Source organism: Abramis brama, assembly GCF_963993115.1.
Source record: "Abramis brama genome assembly, chromosome: 7".
NCBI classification, from domain to species: Eukaryota; Metazoa; Chordata; class Actinopteri; order Cypriniformes; family Leuciscidae; genus Abramis; species Abramis brama.
This window is the reverse complement of record NC_139969.1, coordinates 16,652,923-16,675,248: the sequence shown is the minus strand read 5'-3', so window position 1 is coordinate 16,675,248 and position 22,326 is coordinate 16,652,923. Positions and strand designations below refer to the sequence as shown.

Below are 22,326 nucleotides of genomic sequence, written 5' to 3'. Positions count from 1 at the left end.
TTGGACCTTTGGGAACATGTCTTGGTTTTTTCACAAATGAAATCTAAAGGATGAGGCCTTGGTACTGCCAAGGTTCAATAATTGCATTGTGCTTTTTTGTATGATGCATTCTTAATGAAAGGCTCAGTGTGTGTAAACCGTAAGACTGTCTCAATCAAACAGTAGAGGGAGATACTGATGAAAGTGGGGATGGAGAGCGACAATAACTGGGGGTGTGTGCGCTTTAAAAAAGATTGTAAATCAGAGGCACAGAGGATGTGTAAAAGCTGAGATGAGAATCGGACTGATAACAGGCCTCTCTGAGCCCCTGTTCACCTCCCTCATTCCCAGCAGGCTTCAGAGGACATTTATTAAACAAGAACATGTGATGTTGTGTCTCAGGCTACCTGATCCTTGCACTTTCGTTTCATTAATTTGACTGAATGATAGATCCCCTACAGACTCTCTCTGTGGTCGTGGAAAGGAATTACTCTGGACTTAAAAACTTCATTAATAAGTAATTCTACACAGTCAGAGTGACTACTCTGTCTAAATTCAATAGTAGTGATTTTTTACACACATGCACATACACACATATAAATAAACTAAATAAATGGAGAAATCAGCAGTATTTTGTATAGAGCAATCATTATGCCTTGTTTGCCTTTTCGCAAGTTGTTAGATTTGGTTTGTTTTTAACATGCTGAAATGCATAAGTGTTGCTGAACATGGACATTAATGGGTTTTTTATTTTATTTTATTTTAACAAGTGCTATAAAATTACATTTAAATTTAATTGAAATTGTTTCTCTTCAGGATTATACATGCATTGTTCTAATAGTGAATAGAAACATAATATATGCTGTCAAGTTAATGTAAACAAGATATTTTCCGGAAACCTCAATCACATCTTTTGCTTTTAGTATAATGATAATATAAAAGCCCATTATTTAATTTTGAAAATGTATAGTTATTTTATATATTAAGTTTTGAAAATATATAGTTATTTTATATATTCATTTTTGAAAATATATAGATGCCGTTATATATTATATATTATTAATGTAGTTTTAGAAGCTGGTGACAATTTATTTTAGGTTCACTTAGGTCTCTTAATTCATTTGAGGTTTTGAAAATGACACGCACAATAATTAATTATAATACAACTAGAAACATCCGGAAAACAGTTAAGCTGGATACAGCATGTCACACTGCAGGACACTTTTGTTGCACTCTGCAGTACATTTTCAAGTTATTAAGCAATTTTGACACATTGTTTCTAACAGTTAGATTCCCATACGCTTCGTCAATACAATTCATTAAAACTTATTTTTTTCTTTTATGTAGATATGTCACATGGCAGGACTAAATAAACAAACATGGAAATACTTCCACATACACATTATAAATTTAATTTTAACAGCTTAAAAGCTTGAGAAATGTTTTGTTTACTTCCTGCTGGGGTCCTGATTAGTTACATTTGCAAGGATTCCCTACAGATTGTCACCCCAAATATCCAATTTGAAAAAAAAAAAAAAACAGAAAAAATATCCAGAAAAAAACTGCTTCTGCATATATTCTGTGAAGAGATAAATTAAAAAGGTATGTATTTCTTATGCATACAGCACTGGCTGAGTGCCTGCTGGATATCAATAATGATCAGTCAATCACAGAGCCACTGGGTACATGTTTCCTGGCAAAATTGTCATTTACCACCCAGAGGCATAAAGACTCCCTGCATCTCATTTGAATTGATAAAAATGCTATTATTACCTATGGTACACAGTTAATTTCAGTTTTACAAATTACTTTGGCAAAGCTAAAACAGTTAACTATGCAAATAGCATAGTGCAGTGCTTGACATTATTCTTGGCCCTGCCAAATTGTGCCTATGATCAGTAATATATCAAATTAAGTGGTTATGACCCATAATGGTAAATTACTTTTTTTGCTGAGCTGTACTTTTCTCTTTCTCTTTTTTTTTTTTTGGGGGGGGGGGGGGGGGGGGTGTTTCAAATGGACAAATACACATTTAGTAGAGTAATTTAAAGTTTATTATATGCCATTGCTCCGTTCTTCGGTGTCACATGATACTTTAGAAACCATTCTAATTGGCTGAGTTGGTGCTCAAGAAACATTTCTTATCATTATCAATATTGTGCCTCTTAAAAATTTCTTAGGATTATTTGATGAATAGAAAGTTCAAAAGAACAGCATTTATTTGAAATCATACTGACCCCAAACTTTTGAACAGTAGTTTGTATTAAAGGTTTAATAAGAGAGAAGTAAACTGCTAATACAGTAAACTATATTGAGCTATATCACAATTAATGTATGATTTAGTTTTAAAGATTGCCTTGAAATGCTTTTAAATAGTTTAGCTTTCTTTCCAACTTGCATCTTATACTACATACAATTGCCCTTCAAAAAAAAAGTTGTTTCTTAGTTAGAGCATCAGGGTTGGAAATCCAATATTAGTCTGCATAATGCAGAATTTAAGGTCACTTATATTCCATTAGCAAATCTCTGGGCACATAATCACTGGCATTGTCAGCATATTGATGACTACTGCTTTGCAAAAAAATGTTAGAAGATATCAAATGTTTTCTTTAGCCTTTTTCCACACATTGTCTTCCCACTCGTAACACATTTGTTTCCATGTTTGTAAATGCCATTCTTCCTCTGTGCCCCCTCTGTATGTGCATCAGTCTCCTCACACGTTTTTTTCAGGACGGGGCGCGTGTTCCTGCGCAGGGTGCAGCCTCGTCAGTCCCATGAACCCAAATCATGAGCGACATGCCTGCGGTTTGCCCTGACAAGACTGATCAGTTGAACTCAGAGTGATTAGACCTGTCTGAACCATGAGCCCTACTGAGGAGGGCTGACACATGGAATCTGCTGTGCATGCAGATGCTTCAAACTAAGAGCACCCATTTACAGCATTGCATGTCTGGAGAATCACCAATTGATGTAAACATGACAATTAGGTCATTTTCTCTTGACCCTGAAGAGGATGAATTAATATCAGTCACACAGAGAGGCGATTAGACTACAGATCGGGTCGTGGTGCGAATGCGAGGGGGGTAATTACAGGCGAAGTCATGTGACTCCGTAGTGGGGTAAAATCTGTTCATAGCTGCTTCACACATTAGCCTGAATGGCTTAACCTGGTGGAAAGGAACTAAAACAAAGTAAATGACTTACTGCTTGTGTTTATCATCAGTAAACACGACTTCCTGCATCTAAATGACCTTGAAATGGTTTGAAACACGAAATGATCTGTGAGTCAGCCATTTTTAGCAACCACTCTGGGCTGCGTTTCCCAAAAGCATCGTAAGCCTAAGTTGATCGTAAAAACGATCGTACGACTGATCTTGGTCTGAATGGTCTGTTTCCCAAAAGCATCGTAGCTTAAGTAGCACTTGAAAATCTTCGTAGAACTACGAGTGCTCTGGAGTAATCGTACATCCCCAAGTGCATCGTAAGAAGACAGATTTATGAAACCGGAAGATTACACCTTTAACTTTATTCAAATGCAATGTGATTATAATATAAGGTGTTGATTGTACTTTATTGTACACTTTATTACTCTTTTTTGTTGTTGGTTAAATTAATGTATACATTAAATAATTAAAAAGGTCAGAAAACAAAACAAAAAAATAGAAATATTTTAATCTAATAATTTTAATCAAAATTAAATGAATGAACAAAAAAATAAATAAAAGAAATCCTTTAAATCTGTTAAAAATGACATCTTTGTTTCGCTCTATCTCCTCTAAAAGGACATTAATTTCATCTTTTTGAAAGGTATCTTTTCTTGTTTTGTTTTTTTTCCAGCCATTTTGTCAGTGCCTCCGCCTTTATATAGACTTGTCTTGATTGCTAATCCACAACAGATGACAATTATTAGGTTAAATGTTCAGAATATGATTCCATATAAGGTTATATTTCAGCACTTCGCGAATGGACAGCGACTCTTAAGTAGCACGTAGAGCGCGTTCTCGTGCGTTCATGTTAAGTGCATTTTTAGGAAACGCTCGTGGAATTGCTGCGAGCGTTCGTAACCTTGCACGTAGAAAGCGCCCTTAAGAGCTAAGATACATCGTTATCGGGAAACCTGGCCCAGCTCAGTTAAATGAAAGTTGCATTACTGGGCCTGACAATCGATTTATTTGCAGTATTTACTAGCAATTTGTTGACTAATGATCTAAAGAGAAGATGATATACTTGTTATTGTTGTAAATATTATATCTATGCATTGTAAAATTTTTCAAATGTGTGTAAACTTGATGTGACTTATTTAGTTAGTTAGTGTACGGTAATTTATGTTCCATATGCCTTTAATATCAAATTGAACTGGAAGACAAATTGGACAAAAAGAAAAACAAACACACCCAGAGAAGGAACTTTACTCATTTCAGAGGTTTATCACACACAAACTGTACTTTACTGGACACTGGTATGATAAATGATTTATTATTTATTATTTTCTGTTATTTCTAGTACATTTAAAGCACTAGATATAGTTGAAAGACATGACACAAAATACAAAACAAGTTTTAAAAGTATTTGATTTGCCATGCTCTTTATGTGAAGATTTAGTTAACAGTAATGACTTTCTATGGATGTGCTTCCTTAAAACCCCCTCACAAAAATGTTCAGTGGTAACCATTGTAGTGCGCCTACAATAAAACTGTGGTTGCTACAGTAATGTAATAAAATACACCATTGTCATACAAAATGAAAATGGGAAAGGTTAATAAAGGTGTTCTTGCATTTAAAAAGCTAGATAGAGCATACTAGAAAGCGTCTCCATGCACCTTTTTTTCCAGAATTTATATATCTTTCTTCACTTGACACAGAAAAAGTGAGATGTCCATCTAGTGCATGTTTACATATAAAAACGCATTAAAAACAGCTAAGATGAACACATCCAGTTATTTTACAGTGTTTTAAGGAAGTCCTATTGTAATTTATGATGGTTTTATTTTACAGTACAGTATTAACAATAGTATTTTGGCAGAAAGCTGGTACCATCCTAACTGACATCCCTCAAGGACACATACTACAATTAGGGCTCAGCATCATTTTATTATACTTTTATTTTATTTTATTTTATTTTATCTTATTGATAATGAGGGTTTAAATATACTAATTGTCTTCTTTCAGGAGAATGTATCTGTTTCGATGGCTACATGAAGGACCCTGTTCACAAGCATCTATGTATTCGCAACGAATGGGGCCCAAATCAGGGGTGAGTACTATAAGCATTTTGTGTCGACTCTGATATACAACAGCGCTACTACAATCGGGTATCTGCCACCTCGAAGTTGGTTGTGCTTCTTAACTGTAGTAAAAATGTCTCCAGTGCTGATAGCCAGCCAGGTGTTATGCACTGTAGGGAAATTACATTGGCTTGAATTAATTAGCTTTTTTTTTGCATGATGTTCTTCCTCTGGAATTGGAAAAGGGATTAGTGCAGTGAAGCTCTGGGTCATTTTAGATTTGTGTGACAGTGATTTGCATTTCAGTATACCAATGAGATGTATGTATTGTGCATTTTTAAATTGTGTTACGCGTGTAAGAAATGATGTAATTCGTCACTTGCGTGCCTCGTCCAAGAACTGCTTTTAAAATGACCAAAGTGAATCTAATTGTTTTTAAATTCTGCTGTACTTCTTTTTAGTTTCCAAACTTTTGTTGTTGCCCTCAGATATTTTAGCAGAGGACTGAATATAAGATTAACTGCATCTGAACTGATGCTATCTTTGATCTGAGGTAACAATGTCAACAAGCACAAGTCAACAGATAGATGAATGAAGCACAAATGCGAGAGAATGGCATAAAATATGAGAGTGTTTTGCTTCTTAACAGTCCAGAAATAATGAAAGCACTTAAATGTTAGGAGCACAAGTTTCTAATCCCGGAAAGACTTGTATTTAAGATGTTTAAAGTTAATTAGACCCTCCCTGAGGAGAGTTTCACATGCTCATCTGGGTTTGAGGCTGTCGCTCTGGAGCAGTTTGATTAAGACTTGGAGGTGAGGAAAGCCTTGGCATTTTAATTGGGAGGAAGATGGGAGTGATGACAGTGGGGCGAGATGGATCCGATAATTAGAAATCAAATTGGAACAATCAGTAAGATTGCCTTAGGGGAGTGGAATAGCACTGGATGTGCTTGTTCCCTTTGTGAAGGTGTGAACAGTTTTTAATTGACTCTAACACTTAGTGGAGAAAAAAGAAAGTCCGATGCCAAATGCTTTTCAAAAGTTTCAAAGTGCCAAGATATTTCTGAAACTGTTTTTCTGCAAATCCATGTGATAACTTACTTTGTGGCACAGACAAAAAATGTACATGCTATAAAGAAACTGACTTCAGTGTTCAGCATTATTTTATTTTATTTATTTTTTTTATTTTGATTAATTTTTGGACCTTCCTGTGGTATTGGGTTCTCCGAATTCTTATGAATTATGAATGCTGCAGGACAAATGTTGATGTTTAAACAGCAGTAGGTGATCTGTGGTGTGAAGTGGTCTAACCAGGCTGTGAGTGCTCTTTTGCTGTGAGTAACAGCTTACTTAGAGAGGCATCAGCTCCTTGTCTCTTCTCTTATACTGCAGCGACAGCCCATGTCCCCACAGCTGCCTCTCTGCATTAATCTCCATCAGTTCACATAGAGAACTGGATAAATACACACTTGAAGTCACGCTCACGTATTATACGGCACTGACTGAGTGGCTGCTATTGGTCGCAGTTTTTGAATTGTATCTGCTGGAAGCAATTCTGTGATGTTCATATCAGGAACATAACTGGTTTGATGTGAGTTCATAAAGGAATATTTTCATCACAAAGTCTTGAAATTTTAAAGGTCATTTGGCTTAGTGAAGAATGGCACTGTTTAACAATGAATGAAGAGTCTATGGTGTGACATACAGTTTTTTTTTTTATTATTATTATTTTAAGCATTAATTATTCATTTTGTTGCCCTTTCTGTTTTGCAGCCCATGGCCATACACAATTTTCCAACGTGGCTTTGACTTGGTGATGGGAGAGCAGCCATCTGATCGCATTTTTAGGTGAGAAAAAATGTGTTTATTTGTTTATTTGTACTATAAAGTTTGTGACCCAGTTCGAAATGAATAAAAATCGAAAAAAATATTTGGAAGATGTCTCTATAGTTTTACAGCTAAAATGTTGCCTTTACAGCAAAAAAAAAGATAAATAAGGAGAAATGTCTTAAATATTTTGCATACTGTTTAACAGGTTATTTCACCTTTTTTTCAAGTGATAAAGTATGTTTACAAATTGCTTAATTCATAAAATTTTAATAAAACCAGGATGTGAAAATAAATTAAAACAAACTTAATTAATTAAAACTAAATCAATAAAACTATCCGATGATCTGAAAGGCTAAATATGTGAAGCACCTGACAGAAACCTTTGAGGCCCTATATAGAACTTGTGTACATAAGAGTGTACATAAAGCATAACCAGTTGGTTAAAAGTAATTTAATAATATTAAAATAATAAAGTTCAGAAAAATGAAGTTCGTTCTGAGAAAAGCTCTAGTATTATTTGCAGGTGCCAATTGTAACGCAGTTCAATTCATACATCCTTAAGTTTATCTTAAATGTACAAATGCTTTTTGGGGCTACCTTATATAGCAAAATGTGTACTGTACATTCCATTATATATGACTGCAGAAAATGAGCTTTGAAAAAAAAAAAGGTGCTGACAAGTATGTAATAGGTTTCTGTTGAGACGGAGTAGCTTGTGAAATGCAGTATACTTATTTTGTCATTTTGGCTAAGCTGACATTTCTTTATTCAGCTTCTAAGAGCTCCTTTCACAGTTCAAATAAAAACTTGAAAATGGAAAATTGACGTAATTACTTTTAATACTGGGCCACCGAGTGCATTTGCCTACAAATACAAATGTTATCCATATAAAAAGGCATGGATTTTGACAATGTTTACTTCTGGCTACTGGAGACTCAGGACTAATAAGTTCATTGCTTTATGCACTTGAGATGTTTCAGTCTGTGAGGTGTATGTTTTGGAATATTTAACAGTGCTAATCCAATTGTAGCGACATATGGTTACCTTCAGTTGCCATGCATAATCTCCTTCATTTGCTGAATTATTCATAGATCTCATCCTTGACATTGCAAAGTCCTTTGATTGTTCAACCCTAATTCGTTTGCACAAATCGCAAGCAATTTATTTACAAATTTTATGAATCGGTGTTCTTTCACATTTGAAAACAACACCGGGAGGGCATCTTGTAATTGGAATCTGTGTTATATATATTTATAAGTGTAAAATCTCATATCCCTTTGCTTTGGGGATCCAAACAAATACATTTCATTGGGACAATTAAATGCTTATTTCCAAACAAACCTGCACAAACGTGAATGTGTGAGACGACTTGAATGAAAGATTTATTTTCAATTTCACAAAGCCTTTCCTCATACATCATTGATTTGTGCCATGAATGAATAGGAAAGGCCATAATCAATTTCGAATGCTTCACTTATTCATTTATATATCTAGCTTTCAAAATCAGTCTCCGAAATGATGTGACTGATATTTGCTCTACTTTGAAAGTGGCAGTACAAGAGTGAGAGATGGAGAAAAGATGTGTTGTTATGGTGCAACTAAACCTCAGTATTTTTTAATCTGGAGTTTATAAACACTTCAAATCACTCTGTAATCTGATTTACTTTCCAATCTGCAAACCATTCAAAGTTCACTCAAATCATGCTTTACGGTGTCAGTAAACATCCAGTGCAAACTTCAGTACCCACTTGATAATGTCGGATACTGCTGCTTTTAACAGAACTGCATTTTATGGTTATTTCTTTTCCGTCCTGTTCTGAGGTTGTGTCTTTGTATGTCATTGAGCCAGAGTGCTGAGATAGTTTAAAAGGTACCCTGACGTTTTTTGATAGATGTGTTTTTCCCTTTTAACTTCCACCTGCGAGGCGGGAGTTTTATCCCGTTCTCACGATTTTGTTCAATAATCCATTTACAAGTCACTTTTCTGCAAAACTCAATTTTAGGCGCTTCTCAGTAGCAGGCGACAATATCCAAACGTGTCAAGCTTCACGTTTTGTCCTTTGTTTCCTGAATCTGTATATCACAAAACACTTGGGTGAGTTTTCAGCAAATCTGTGGTGTGCTGACATACCTTTTTGGGATGTCATGGAATTATGAAACAGCTATGAGTATGGATTGCACTAAAATATCGGTCCGTTTTCAGTCTCAAATTCGACAAGAAACTTTTACTTTAACAGATCTTTTTACCATTAACAGCAGGAGAAAACGCTGTGCACATGAAATGAACAAGGCTTAATTGGATTTAATTTAAACAGTAGCTGATGATGGATGATATATTGACAGAAATGAGTTTGTGGTTACAGTTGATGAGGCACACGCACCACCCCAGGTGTGATGAGATAGATTCATGTGGAGAAATCCAGACGGATGAGTGCAACTGCAAAACAAGCTTGCTGTGTATTGCAGCATATTGTGGTCAGAATTCAAGTGTAATTGCATTTTCCAGTTGTGCAGAATTTAAACTATACATTAAATGCATATTTGTCTTTGCATTTCCCCCACAATTGGCAGTCCTCTTTAGTCTGGCTATCACCAGACCAAGCTCAGTCTTTTAAGATTGAACATTGGTCTAGGGAGTCTGCTATGTATTTTCTACTGCACAAGAGGCGTGATCAACGGGCATAGTTCAAATAACTCTGTATGCAATTGGATAGTCCTTCAAACAATCAGACCAACGATCCGGGTGACGTACTTTGCAGAGCGCCGTGAAAACTCCAGGCAGGAAATGTGTAACCAAACGTGTTGATCAGCGGTTTGCAGAAGCAGCAATGGAATCAAGCGATTTTTGCAGGTTGTGCAAAAAAAAAAAAAACATGAAAGTTAGTGGTATTTACTGTACACCCACTCGAGCGATTTGTTTGCTAAAAAGAAGCCATTGAGCATCGTTGAGAGGTTAAAAGGAATTGGACAGAGCCGTAGCGGCTCTGGAATTGGATTGGATTAAACCCGCCAATAGCGCGCCAGGTGGATAAGCCAGTTTGTGATTGGTTTCTGCAAATTTGTAAAGGAAGCAGGGTAGATAAATGTACAGGTTTCCAGCCTGAGCTGCAGGGCTAAAATCAAATTGCCGGCAGATCAGGCTGGGTTTACCCAGTCTAAGTCCTCTTGCTATCGGTGCATTAATAAAGAATGTGGGTCACAGTTGCCTTTCTGTCCTATCCACTTGTAATCCTATCCATTTTGTGTAACGTGTTAATAGGAATGGTCTCATTTTCATGCGAAAAGTTATCATCTTTCCTGAAAAAGACAGACAAATTTAAATCGTAAATGCATTTTGATTTGCATGCATTCTTTCGGCCAGTGCTGTTGTTTTTTATTTAAACCATTTATAAAATTGTTGAAAATCTGATGTTATTGAAAAGTCATCAATTTAAAGACCGCAGTTTTAATGTAGTTCACTGAAGGCGAGTCGAGGATGAACCCATGCAGTTTTAATACAAAAGTGTCAAACAAATACAAAATAAACAAAACCAGACAATGACTTGACTTAAACAGATTGGAACATGAACCAGGAATAGAAACTCACCGAAAGCAGGTTACATAGAAAAAAACTAGAAAAGGCACAATGGAAACATTGGAGGGCTATAGGGCAATATATTTACAAGGGCTGCATGTGAAATCGCATTCTCTCTTGAGTAGGTACTTGTTTTGAATAAGTAAATAATTAATGACTGCCAAAAACGTAAGTTCTATATAGGATGATTGTGTGTAGTATGAATATAATCTGGACAATCCACATCCCTCATGTTGCCCTTATCACGTGACCTACTAGCGTCAGTTGCACCGTGTCAGTGCCATTAGGCTTGTTTGAGATGTGCCTCGCCTTGCCTCGTCTGAAATGTAGGCGAGAGTAGGCGGCTGCAGAGTGGGGAGGAGTGAAAAAAGTGCAGACAAGACGGACAGTTCTCTCTTCTCGTAGTGGATCAGACACCATCAAATAAGGATATTGAGGGATTTACACTCATGAGTTGTTTTGCTAATAAACTGGATGTAATTTAAGTTCTGTTGCTTTTATATGAAAATAATTATGTTGAACAAGACACCCAAAGTACTTTTTATCTATATAATTCCATCCAAATTGACGTTTTCCCACTGATCTATATAATGACTGGATAGCTCATGACATTCTAAACTGCCAGCAGGCAGTGAAGCCACCGGAAGTGTTCGAGCAGCCATCTTACGATTCCCTACCGTTATATACCCCTTTTCCACCAAAAAATAACTGCTTCGGAACTGGTGGACTTCGGAACTGGTTCTCAGAACCTGTTTGTTTTTCCACTGACTAGAGAGCCCAGTGAACGACGTTGTTACATCACTGTGTACGTTGCCATACGTCTTAGCTTTCCCAGAAACGCTTGCGCCAACTTCAAGCATAACAATTACAATGGCGGACTACATCGTCTTTCTGCAAATGTTTCTCCTGACTTTGCGATCCTATATTGGGGTCAGAATCCATCTTTCTTCAATCATTCTTTCTACTAGCTAGCGCTGTGTTTTTAGCAATGGCGGTCACAACCTTTCCCGTCGAGTTGTTGGTCACAATAACCCAGCCCCCAGCCCCCAACGTAAGCATGACGTGGTAAAAGAACGGTTCTAGTCCAGCAAAGAGTTGGTGCCACTTTGGAACCAATTTTCCTGTCCGAGAACCGGTTCTTTGGCTGTCGAAACACAAAAAACTGGTTCGCGAGCAGACACCGGCTCCGAACCGGCACCAGCACTGCCTTGGTGGAAAAGGGGTAATACAGAGATTGGTAGCTCCGACGGCACTTTTAAGATGACCCGCTGTCCAGCAACCAAGTATAAAATGACGTTCACAAAATGATGTAGAAAAACTGCCCACGGGTTGTAATTCAAGTAGTAATTTATATGCACAATTGTCGCTATTCCCGTGTTGTTTTCTCCGAGGCAAGAGTAATGCTTCTTCAACAACAACAACAACAAAACAAAAAAAACTATATCACAGTCACCAGTAGTCTATAAGAAACCTCAGAGCAGCAATAATCACAATTAAGTGTCCAATAGCGAAACCATTTGACAGCTTCAAAAGAGCTTCAAGCAGAGTCCGTTCGTTACTTACATTAACCCATACAATTTGTATTATGCATTTCCTGAACATGTACTTGCTAACTAATCAAACACTTTATTTGAACAAACTACTGATCTATAAAACACAGTCGGTCTTCCGACCTTTTACTATTGTGTCAATTGATTTTGATATGTGCGAGGGAGAGAGAGCAATATAGCGCTCGTGTTGTTTGAAGACGGTGATAGTGCGCACGCGTGGCCGGGGCTCTCTCTCTCTGCTCGTTCTTATATGCGCCCTGTCCACTGATCTAAATAATTTGTTGTTACGACGACTTATTGTTCCCCCGTTTTAATAAGTCGTGGACACGTTTAACTAATTCCATCCCTCATTTTTATTTAACGAATTACAACGTGGCCACAATATAGTAAAAAGAGGGAACAGATTAGTAAAACGTGCTGAGGTATTATTAATTTGTGGCCACGAAACAATATTCACCTGAATATTCACCAATTCACAAAAATATAGGTCTTAATAGTATCAAACTGTTTTTCTTACCTGTGAAGATAGCTCTTCAGTGAAGGCCGACTAGTGTTCTCGTACAGATTTTTATTCCTTTTGCAAAGATCGCCGTTTTTTAATTTTTTAATAAGCAGGAAAAATTTCCGACTTTAAAAAAAAAAAAAAAAACATTTAAATGCCATAGACATATTGTAGACAACAGCCAATGTACATTTGCTGTTATGGCTTTAAAACGCATGCAGATAATAAACATTCATGCTGATGAAACTGCAATATCACGTGAGTGTGACTTCGATAGAGATGATAATCAAAACTAAACAGATTATTTGTAAGTATTACAGTTATTAGTATTTTTTTTTTTTTTGACAAAGTATCCAAAGCACGAGCTGTAAAGGCTCCACCCTCTTCTGGAAAGTGAGGTGGGGAGCAGCAGGTCATTTGCATCTAAAGATACATACACGAAAAAAAAGCATGTTTTTCCTTCCACTCAAAATGGGCATTTTCACAATGGTATAGTAAATAATCTGTGGGGTATTTTGAGCTGAAACTTCACAGGCACATTCTGGGGACACCTAAGGCTTATATATATATATATATATATATAAAAAAAAAAAGGGGGGCATAATAGTTCCCCTTTAAGTTATGATTTCAACTAAGAATATTTTGTTGGTGCATTGATGTCTGTGATGTTTAAAATGTAAATGAAATAAGTCAATTGATTAATTGATTGTTTATATTTTGCTTTCCTCAGCTTCTGTATTAATAAATTATAGGGGAATATGGAGATCCCCAGTCTAACTAGAGAAAACAGATAATGAGATTCCTTCAACTACTTTTATCATCAGTTTGCAGATGCTAGTACAGCTCTGTATGCACAGTGAGAGTGCAGATTGCTATAATTGAAGAACCTGCATTTGAACCTAGGTAAATAAATAAATTAGCCTGCTGGCAGTGACTTATTTATTCAAACATAGGAAAAGATGCAAGTTTAATAGACTGAACTGTAATCAAGAAAAGCAATTTATTGCACCGTTTTAAACAGCAGCAGTCAGACAGTTCCATTCATAGTACACAAGAGGAGGGTAATCTGAGGATTATAGTTGCTTTTCTTTTTTTAGAAGTTAATTCATGGTCTGTTTACTTAGTATTATTCTTGTTTGATACTTTTTTGAAAGAAATATTTACCTGATTTCAGCAAGGTAGAAATTGATCAAAAGTAACCATGAAGACATTTAAATTTGATAAAATATTTAAAGACAAATGTAAACGACTTCCGGCTTAACGATCTATGGAGTAGGACGCAATTTTCGGAGCTCCTGCAGTTAGCGTTAAATTACGTTCATTGGCACATTTTCGCGTTATTTTTCTTGGTGTGTGTTTTATCTAACACTTCTTCTTTTACTATTGCTGAGTAAAATGCCTGCTAAACCCAAATCTGGCAATGCTCCATCTGCTGCGCTTCAGCGGCCTGCTGCACACGCTTCATCCCCGCCTGTTAGTGATTCCTCCTCCCCTTGCGACAGTGCTGTAATGTCCGCTGCCCCACCCGATCTCAAGGAGGAGCTGCTCGCATCACTTCGTAAAGAGATGGCGGCTATTTTCAAAACCGAGCTCCAGGCTGCCCTAAGCGAACATTTTACGTCTATCAAGACGGAGTTGCAGGCAGTTAAATCCGAATTGACTGGTACTATTACAAACATGCAGGCTAAAGTGAGCGCCTTGGAGAGCACGGTAGTTGAAATGGAAACTTCACTCTCCACCTGCAGTGATGACATTGCTTCGCTACAGTCTAAAGTGGAACATCTGTCTGCCGGGCTGCTAAGAGTGGACAATAAATGTGAGGATCTTGAGGCCAGATCGCGTCGCAATAATATCAGGATCATAGGTGTGCCCGAAGACTCAACCAGCTCTTCCATGATGTCGGCTGTCTCCACTCTGCTCAAAGAGGCATTTCAGCTGGATAAAGAGCCCATTTTGGACCGCGCTCACCGCACCCTGCAGGCCAAGCCCAAACCCGGGGAACGCCCACGTCCAATAATCGCCCGTCTGCACTATCATACAGACTGTGTGGACATTCTGCAGCGAGCTAGAGCCCAACAAAGAATTAAGATCGGTGATATGGCTATACATATCTTCCCTGACCATACCGCGAAGACTGCCCGTGCCCGTGCTGCCTTTAATGACATCCGCCGCCAGCTCCGTGAGATAAAGTTGCCTGGGTTACGGTATGGCCTTCTCTACCCGGCGCGCCTCCGTGTTACATATGACGGTACCGAGAGAGAGTTCGAATCACCGGAGGACGCCAGAGCATACATTAAGACATTAACCAAGTAAGGAATCTGGTATTTTTTCAAGCAGTTTTACCATCGTGGAAGTGGTATGGACAATTACGATCTTTTTACTTAACACACTAAGTGCTTTGTTACAGCTGATGTTCATCATGGGTGCCTTGTTCTTTATTGTTGTAAGTTGCGGGAGCCCGTCTCAAGCTTAAGCTTTCCATTTGGCAAATGCCGGTAGCCTTGTCCTTAGGGAATTTACTCCTATTGGAGTTAGCACTGGGTTCTCCATCGTTTGGGGATGGGGTCGATGTAAGTGCTTTGGTGAGGGTGGGAGGGGTTTGGCTAATGTTCAGCCTGTTTGGCCATCCAGTTTATGTGTGTATGTCTGTGCGTGTGTTTGTTGTTAACCCCCCCCCCCCTCTTTTTTTTTTTTTTTTTTTTTTTTTTTTTTCTCTTTCTCTTCTCTCTTTCTTTCTGGGGCGGTGTTCTGCATTCATCTACGGCTTCTAGTTAATAATCCATAAATGTCTACTAACACTGGAAATTCAGGACCCACTATTAGAGGTTCTCATACTAGGTTTGTGAGTTGGAACATCAAGGGTTTGGGAAGCCCCATTAAAAGATCTAGGGTATTTACTCACTTGAAAAGGCTTAATGCGGACATAGTGTTTCTACAAGAAACCCACATGCGCACCACAGACCAGGTCAGGCTAAAATGCCCGTGGGTCTCTGATGTGTTTCACTCCAACTTTAACTCTAAAGCCAGAGGAGTTGCTATTTTAATTGGTAAATCAGTTCAATTCTCTACTTCTAAATTGATTTCTGATGAAAATGGCAGATATTTAATCATTTCAGGTACGCTGTCACACGTTCCTGTATTACTAGTTAATATCTATGCTCCAAATTTTGATAACCCAGATTTTATGAATAAGGTATTTGAACGTCTCCCTTCTCTGCATGATAACCTCCTCATCTTTGGAGGGGACATGAATTGTGTTATTGATCCTAGGTTAGATCGCTCCTCTCCCAAAAGTTTGACCCCATCATTAATGTCCAGGTCGCTCTCTGACTTCATGGCCAAGAATGGTTGCATTGATCCCTGGAGATTCTACAACCCTACCATCAAGGAGTATTCTTTTTTTTCACATATGCATAAATCCTTCTCTCGGATTGATTATTTTTTCGTTGATGCTAAACTTATCTCCAAGGTGTCAACGATTAAATATCATCCTATAGTTATCTCTGACCATGCCCCGCTCTCTTTAGATATTCAGCTTTCTCCGCAATCCCGATACTCCTCACCATGGAGGTTAAATACTCTGCTCTTATCAGATGATAAATTTAACTCTTTTATTGTATCTTCAATTGATGATTTTATCATGATCAATCAAAACAAGGCTGATCCTATTTCTTGTTCACTGCTATGGGAATCACTCAAAGCATACTTGCGAGGTCAAATAATTTCCTACTCTGCACATTTAAATAAAACTCGAATAGCCAAACTTCATGAGCTTTCAACTAGATTGGACAAATTAGATCAACAACTAGCCACTTGCCCCTCCCCTAACCTGCTCAAAGACCGTGTTGATTTACAAACTGAATTTGACCTCGTTACGACTACTGAGGCAGAGCGCCTTCTTTTGCGCTCGCGTTCCACATATTATGAGCATGGAGATAAGGCAAGCCGGCTCCTGGCCCATCAGTTGCGTCGCCAGGCTGCCTCACGTATGATTCTTCAAATCAAGGATCCCTCAGGCACACTGCATACTGACCCTAATTCCATTAACTCTGTATTCTGCTCATTCTATTCTTCTCTGTATAAGTCCGAGTCCTCATCTGACGCTTCTGACATGGGTGCCTTTTTAGATAGTCTCGACTTTCCTACTATTAGCCCACATGTTTCCAAAGATCTTGATCTGCCGCTATCAGTTGATGAAATCAACACTGCTATAAACAACATGCAGAATTCTAAAGCTCCTGGCCCGGATGGATTCCCAGTGGAATTTTTTAAAAGATTTCAATCTAAATTGGCCCCGATATTGCTTTCTGTATATAAGGAATCTCTGCAGGTTGGCTCTCTCCCTCTTACTTTAAGACGAGCCTCCATAAGTCTGCTGTTAAAGAAAGACAAGGATCCTGACCTCTGTGGTTCTTACAGGCCCTTGTCTTTACTAAACGTGGATGCAAAAATCCTTGCTAAGGCTCTGGCCAGCCGCTTGGAAAGATTTCTTCCGGCCATGATTTCAGAAGAGCAAACTGGCTTTATAAAGGGCCGTCAGTTATTTTACAACGTCCGCACCCTTTTAAATATAATATACTCGAAAAATTCTACTATAACCCCTGAAGTGGTCATTTCAGTTGACGCTGAGAAGGCATTCGACAGGGTCGAATGGAACTTCCTGCTTGCCGTACTAAATAAATTTGGGTTGGGTGATTCATTCATTTCATGGGTACGCCTTCTCTATACATCTCCACAAGCTAGTATCTCCACCAATGGCGTTCAATCTGCTTATTTTCCTTTATCTCGAGGCACCCGACAGGGTTGTCCATTATCTCCTTTACTCTTTGCGCTGGCCATAGAGCCTTTGTCAATCTATTTGAGATCCTCCTCCATTTTTTCTGGTATATCACGTTTTGGAATGGAATTTAAACTTTCTCTTTACGCGGACGACTTGTTGTTATATGTCTCCGACCCCGGCCGCTCTATACCAGTAATTTTGTCCTTTATTCAGAAATTTGGTTCCTTTTCAGGTTACAAAGTTAATATCTCCAAAAGCGAATGTTATCCTGTTAACGCTCTAGCCTGTCAACTGAGTCAGTCTGATATCCCCTTCAAATTGAGCCCCTTAGGTTTTAAGTATTTAGGAGTTAATGTAACCAGAAAGCTAACCTCCCTTTTTTCTGCCAATTTCTCCCCTTTAATGTCTAAAATTAAGTCTGACTTTCAAAGATGGAGGGGCTTGCCATTATCGCTTATAGGTAGGATCAACACAGTTAAAATGAACATTTTACCCAAGTTCCTGTTTCTATTCCAATGTCTCCCTCTATTCTTATCTAAGCGCTTTTTTAAAACTATTGATCAGGATATATCTAGCTTTTTATGGTGTGGAAAGGCATCCAGAATAAGTAAATCAATTCTTCAGAGATGTAAACTTAATGCCGGACTCTCTCTCCCAAATATCCAATTATACTACTGGGCAACACATATTCATAAGATCTCATTTTGGTCCAAATCCACGCATCCCCCATGGTGCAAGTTAGAGATACATTCATGCAGCTCATCCTCTTTGCCGGCTTTGCTCACCTCCTCTATCCCTACCAACTTCTCTGGCTTTACAGATAACCCAGTGGTAATTTCCACTCTAAAAATTTGGCTCCAACTTAGAAGGTATCTTAAATCTACATCTCCATCTATTTCAGCTCCTTTGCTAAAAAATCATTTGTTTCAACCTGCCCTATCTGATCCCACGTTTTCTACATGGTATGACAAAGGCCTGAAAACTTTTAAAGATTTTTATAGAGATGGTACTTTCCGTAGCTTTGCAGATTTGTCTAGTGAATTTCAACTCCCGCCATCTCACCTTTTCCGCTATTTCCAAATCAGGCACTGTGCCAAATCCTTGTTCCCGGCCTTTCCCTCATCACCCCCTCTCCAATTGTGGGAAGAATTTCTCTCTCCAGACCCCCCTCAGAAGTCTTTCATTTCAGAAATTTATAACAAACTTCTGAATCATGATACCTCATCCATCACCAAAGTTAAGGCTGCCTGGGAGGGTGAACTTGGGTTGGAGTTGCATGACACATGGTGGGACGTTGCCCTCAACAAAATCCACTCTAGCTCAACCTGTGCCCGTCTAACTTTGATACAATTCAAAGTATTGTACAGGATCCATTTCTCCAAGGCACGCCTGTCACAAATTTTTCCCACTGTCACCGACAGCTGTGACAAATGCCATACCTCTCCCTGCAATCTAACGCATATGTTTTATTCTTGCCCGTTAGTTTTTTCTTTCTGGCAGAGGTACTTTGATATTATCTCTGAAATACTTGTGACGAATTTAACTATCTCTCCCCATATTGCCATATTCGGATGCCCTGAGGATTATACTAGATTTACATCAAAGCAATTAGACATCTTTGCTTTCACATCTTTACTGGCGAGACGACATCTCCTTCTCCACTGGAAATCTACAAAAGCCCCTTCCAGCGCTCAATGGCTAAGGGATGTTATGTTTTTTCTGAAATTAGAAAAGATTAAATATTCTCTGAGAGGTAATTCCAACAAGTTTTACAGTAAATGGCAGCCCTTTTTAACTTTCTTTAAATCTCTTCCCTCTTTTCCCCTTGATTGATGGAACACCCCCCTCCCCCTCCCCCTCCCCCTCCCTTATTGTTGTTTATCAGTTATTGGTTTATTTTATTTATTTATTTATTTATGCTTTTGTGAACTTGTGAATGCCTGTATGTTTTTAACTTTGCACTTTGTTTGCTTTGTGTACTCGTTTTTTTTTTTTTTTTTTTTTTTTTTTTTTTTTTTTTTACATATTGTACGTTTAAAAAAAAAGGAAAAAAATAGCTAAGTATGGCTTTATTGTTGTGTCATCTCTACCTCATTGTTATGTATCTTTCAATGTGCCATATTTTTTCAATAAAAATATCAAAAGAATAAAAGACAAATGTAAACAAGAAATGCTATTCTCCTGAACTCTTGAAAAATGTATCATAAATGTAGCACAGCACAAATGTAAACAGCACAATGTTAATAATAATGTTCAGCATATTAGAATGATTTCTGAAGAATCATGTGACACAGTAATGGATGCTGAAAATTCAGATTTGCTATCACTGTAATACATTACATTTAAAAAATGTATTAAAATAGTTAAGTCTTTTTATATTTTTACAATATTTCACCTTATTACTGTTTTTCTGTATGTTTGATCAAATACATGCAGCCTTAGTGAACATCAGAGACTTCTTTCAAAAACATCTTTGATTGATTGATTGATTGTTTGAAAACTTTATTGAACAACAACAATCAACACGAAGTGTTCAAAAGGATAAAAACACAAAAAGCCCATAGGCTTGTTTCCATTGTGGTCCTTAAGATGGAAGATGAGTAACAGTACATGTACTAACAACTAGGGATGGGAATTGATAAGAATTTAACGATTCCGATTCCATTATAGATATTGCTTATCGATCCGATTCCTTATCGATTCTCTTATCGATTCTTATTGGGTGAGGGAATAAGTACAAATTTGTTTGTATTAACTCGCTTTAATATCTGATCAGAAGACACAGCACAGAGTATACACAAATTATGTGTAGCAACCTCAGAACAAACCTAAAAGTAGGTGAGCTACTTCTCAAAGTAAAGTCCAGGGACCTATAGCCTAGGGCAGTGTTTCTCAACCTGTGTGCCTTGAAAGATTATCAAGAAGAGTGCCTTAGGATTAGGAAATTGACAATTTTCACATTCATTGGTCCGGACAAAAAAATAAATAAAACTGCCATTTATGTGCCATAAAAACTAAAAACACAGACTGAAAACAGTTTAGGAAGAGCTTGTGTCTTTTGGAATATTAACAGTGCTCATTTGGATTAGGCTATTGAGTTACTAAAACAATCTTTGTCAAATAATACACGTGTTTTCTTCACATTTTGAACGTTTTTGTTTCCATTTGTTTAATTTCAAGATCTGATGTGACTTATCCATTGTTGTTTTTACAGCTACAAAGCTGGGAGCACTAAATGATATTCAGTCACATTATACACGCTTTTAACATTAAATAAAGCACAAAAATAGTACCTGATATTATCATTGCCACACTTTGAGATTGTTGTTCCAGCGCGACGTCGCAGTAAAATAGGATCCGTTTCAAATAGAATCGTCGCGTGTCGCGGCTGGTTAAACTTTGATTAACATGGAAAATGATACTTTTTTATCGCGTGTCGCATGTAGTTAGGACGCGGTCAGAGCGCTTCTGCCTCGATGCCATGTTTGCTCATAGTGTTTGCTACGTTCTGAACCAAAACAACGCAGCACGTGTGTGACGTCGTGTCACATTTGAACGAGCGGAACCGATAAGCGGAATCGTTAAGCAGGCATACTAACGGTTCCAAGGAATCGATTCACTGGGCACCGGTTCTGAAGAAGAACCGGTTCTCGGTTCCCATCCCTACTAACAACATTGAGGACAATGAAGAAAGGGGGCATAAAAAATACAAGAAAATGTATCGTTCGTTATTACCCTGGACACCACTATTTTTAGATTCCTACCCAGAATTTCAATTTAACCTCCAAGGATCCTCACGAGAAAAGCACATTTTCTTTATTTTTTACATCCCTCAAGTAAATGGTGTCCAAAATATCATTATTTATCCAAAGCTGTGATCTTTGTTTAATCCTGGTCTCTTTTAATGGGGCTATCTTGTCAAGTATTTTCAAGAAAATAGATTGAAAACAATCCCATGCTGTATCAACATCACATATGTTGGTAATTTCCATCCAGTTGATATTATTAAGTATGTCCTGAAAATTATTAACATTATACCCTTTTAAACTTCTGCTCTTCACAGATTTGTGACATTTAATCTGAGCCCTCTTGACTTTCCTGGTACAGTAGGTTAAAAAATGGTCACTCATTCCGTACACAATGACACCACTTTGGATTTTACTTGTGTCAGATACAATGATGTGGTCAGTAGCAGTTTGGCTATGCTCAGTTATTCTGGTTGGAACACTAATTAATTGGGTTAGACCATGCATTTTCAGAAAATCACAAAAGCCATTGTATAGTGGACCTTCTGTATTCAAAACATCAATATTATTATCTGCCATTAAAATGACTTCCTGGTTTAAAAAATCATGACAGCCTGCACACATTCCAAGGTTTGAATGAAGTCATTTTGATTTTGAGGTCTATAAACAACACCACACAAAATTGGTTTGCTTTTTGGAAGCAAAATATCAATCCACACAGCTTCAAGGTTAACATTGACCAGGTCCTGTCTTATATTGAAATCAATATCAGACCTCACAAATATGCAAACCCCACCCCCATCTTATCCATCCTAAACTTCTAAATAGTATGTACTGTATATGAACAACAAGAACAGCAGCTGCATAAATAAAGCCAGCACAGAGTAAAACAATATTCCTATAAGAGTAACCACATAATTAATGCATGCCGCAATATGTGCTGGGAGCTGGCAAACCCTTAGCAAATCAGCAACATTATTAATTATAAAACGGTTAGCAGTTTGGACAACATTAGGGTGATTATTGTCAGTCTAACAAGTGTTTTTATCTGAATTCAAAGTGATTCACAATTCTTATTTGGCTATGTGTGACTCAAAAGCCCTGTATGCTTGATAAAATGCCATTTTATTCTTACAGT

General features: G+C 37.6%; 1 protein-coding gene across 6 annotated transcripts in view; it reads left to right on the top strand.

Moving 5' to 3' along the window:
• astn1 (astrotactin 1) overlaps positions 1-22,326 on the top strand; it is a 271,979-nt gene that overhangs the window by 89,376 nt on the left and 160,277 nt on the right. For all 6 annotated transcript variants that reach the window (XM_084120756.1, XM_084120760.1, XM_084120759.1 and 3 more), the window contains 2 exons: positions 5,149-5,233; positions 6,980-7,054. In XM_084120756.1, the coding sequence (XP_083976882.1) occupies positions 5,149-5,233; positions 6,980-7,054 (160 nt within the window). The remainder of the gene's footprint in view (positions 1-5,148; positions 5,234-6,979; positions 7,055-22,326) is intronic.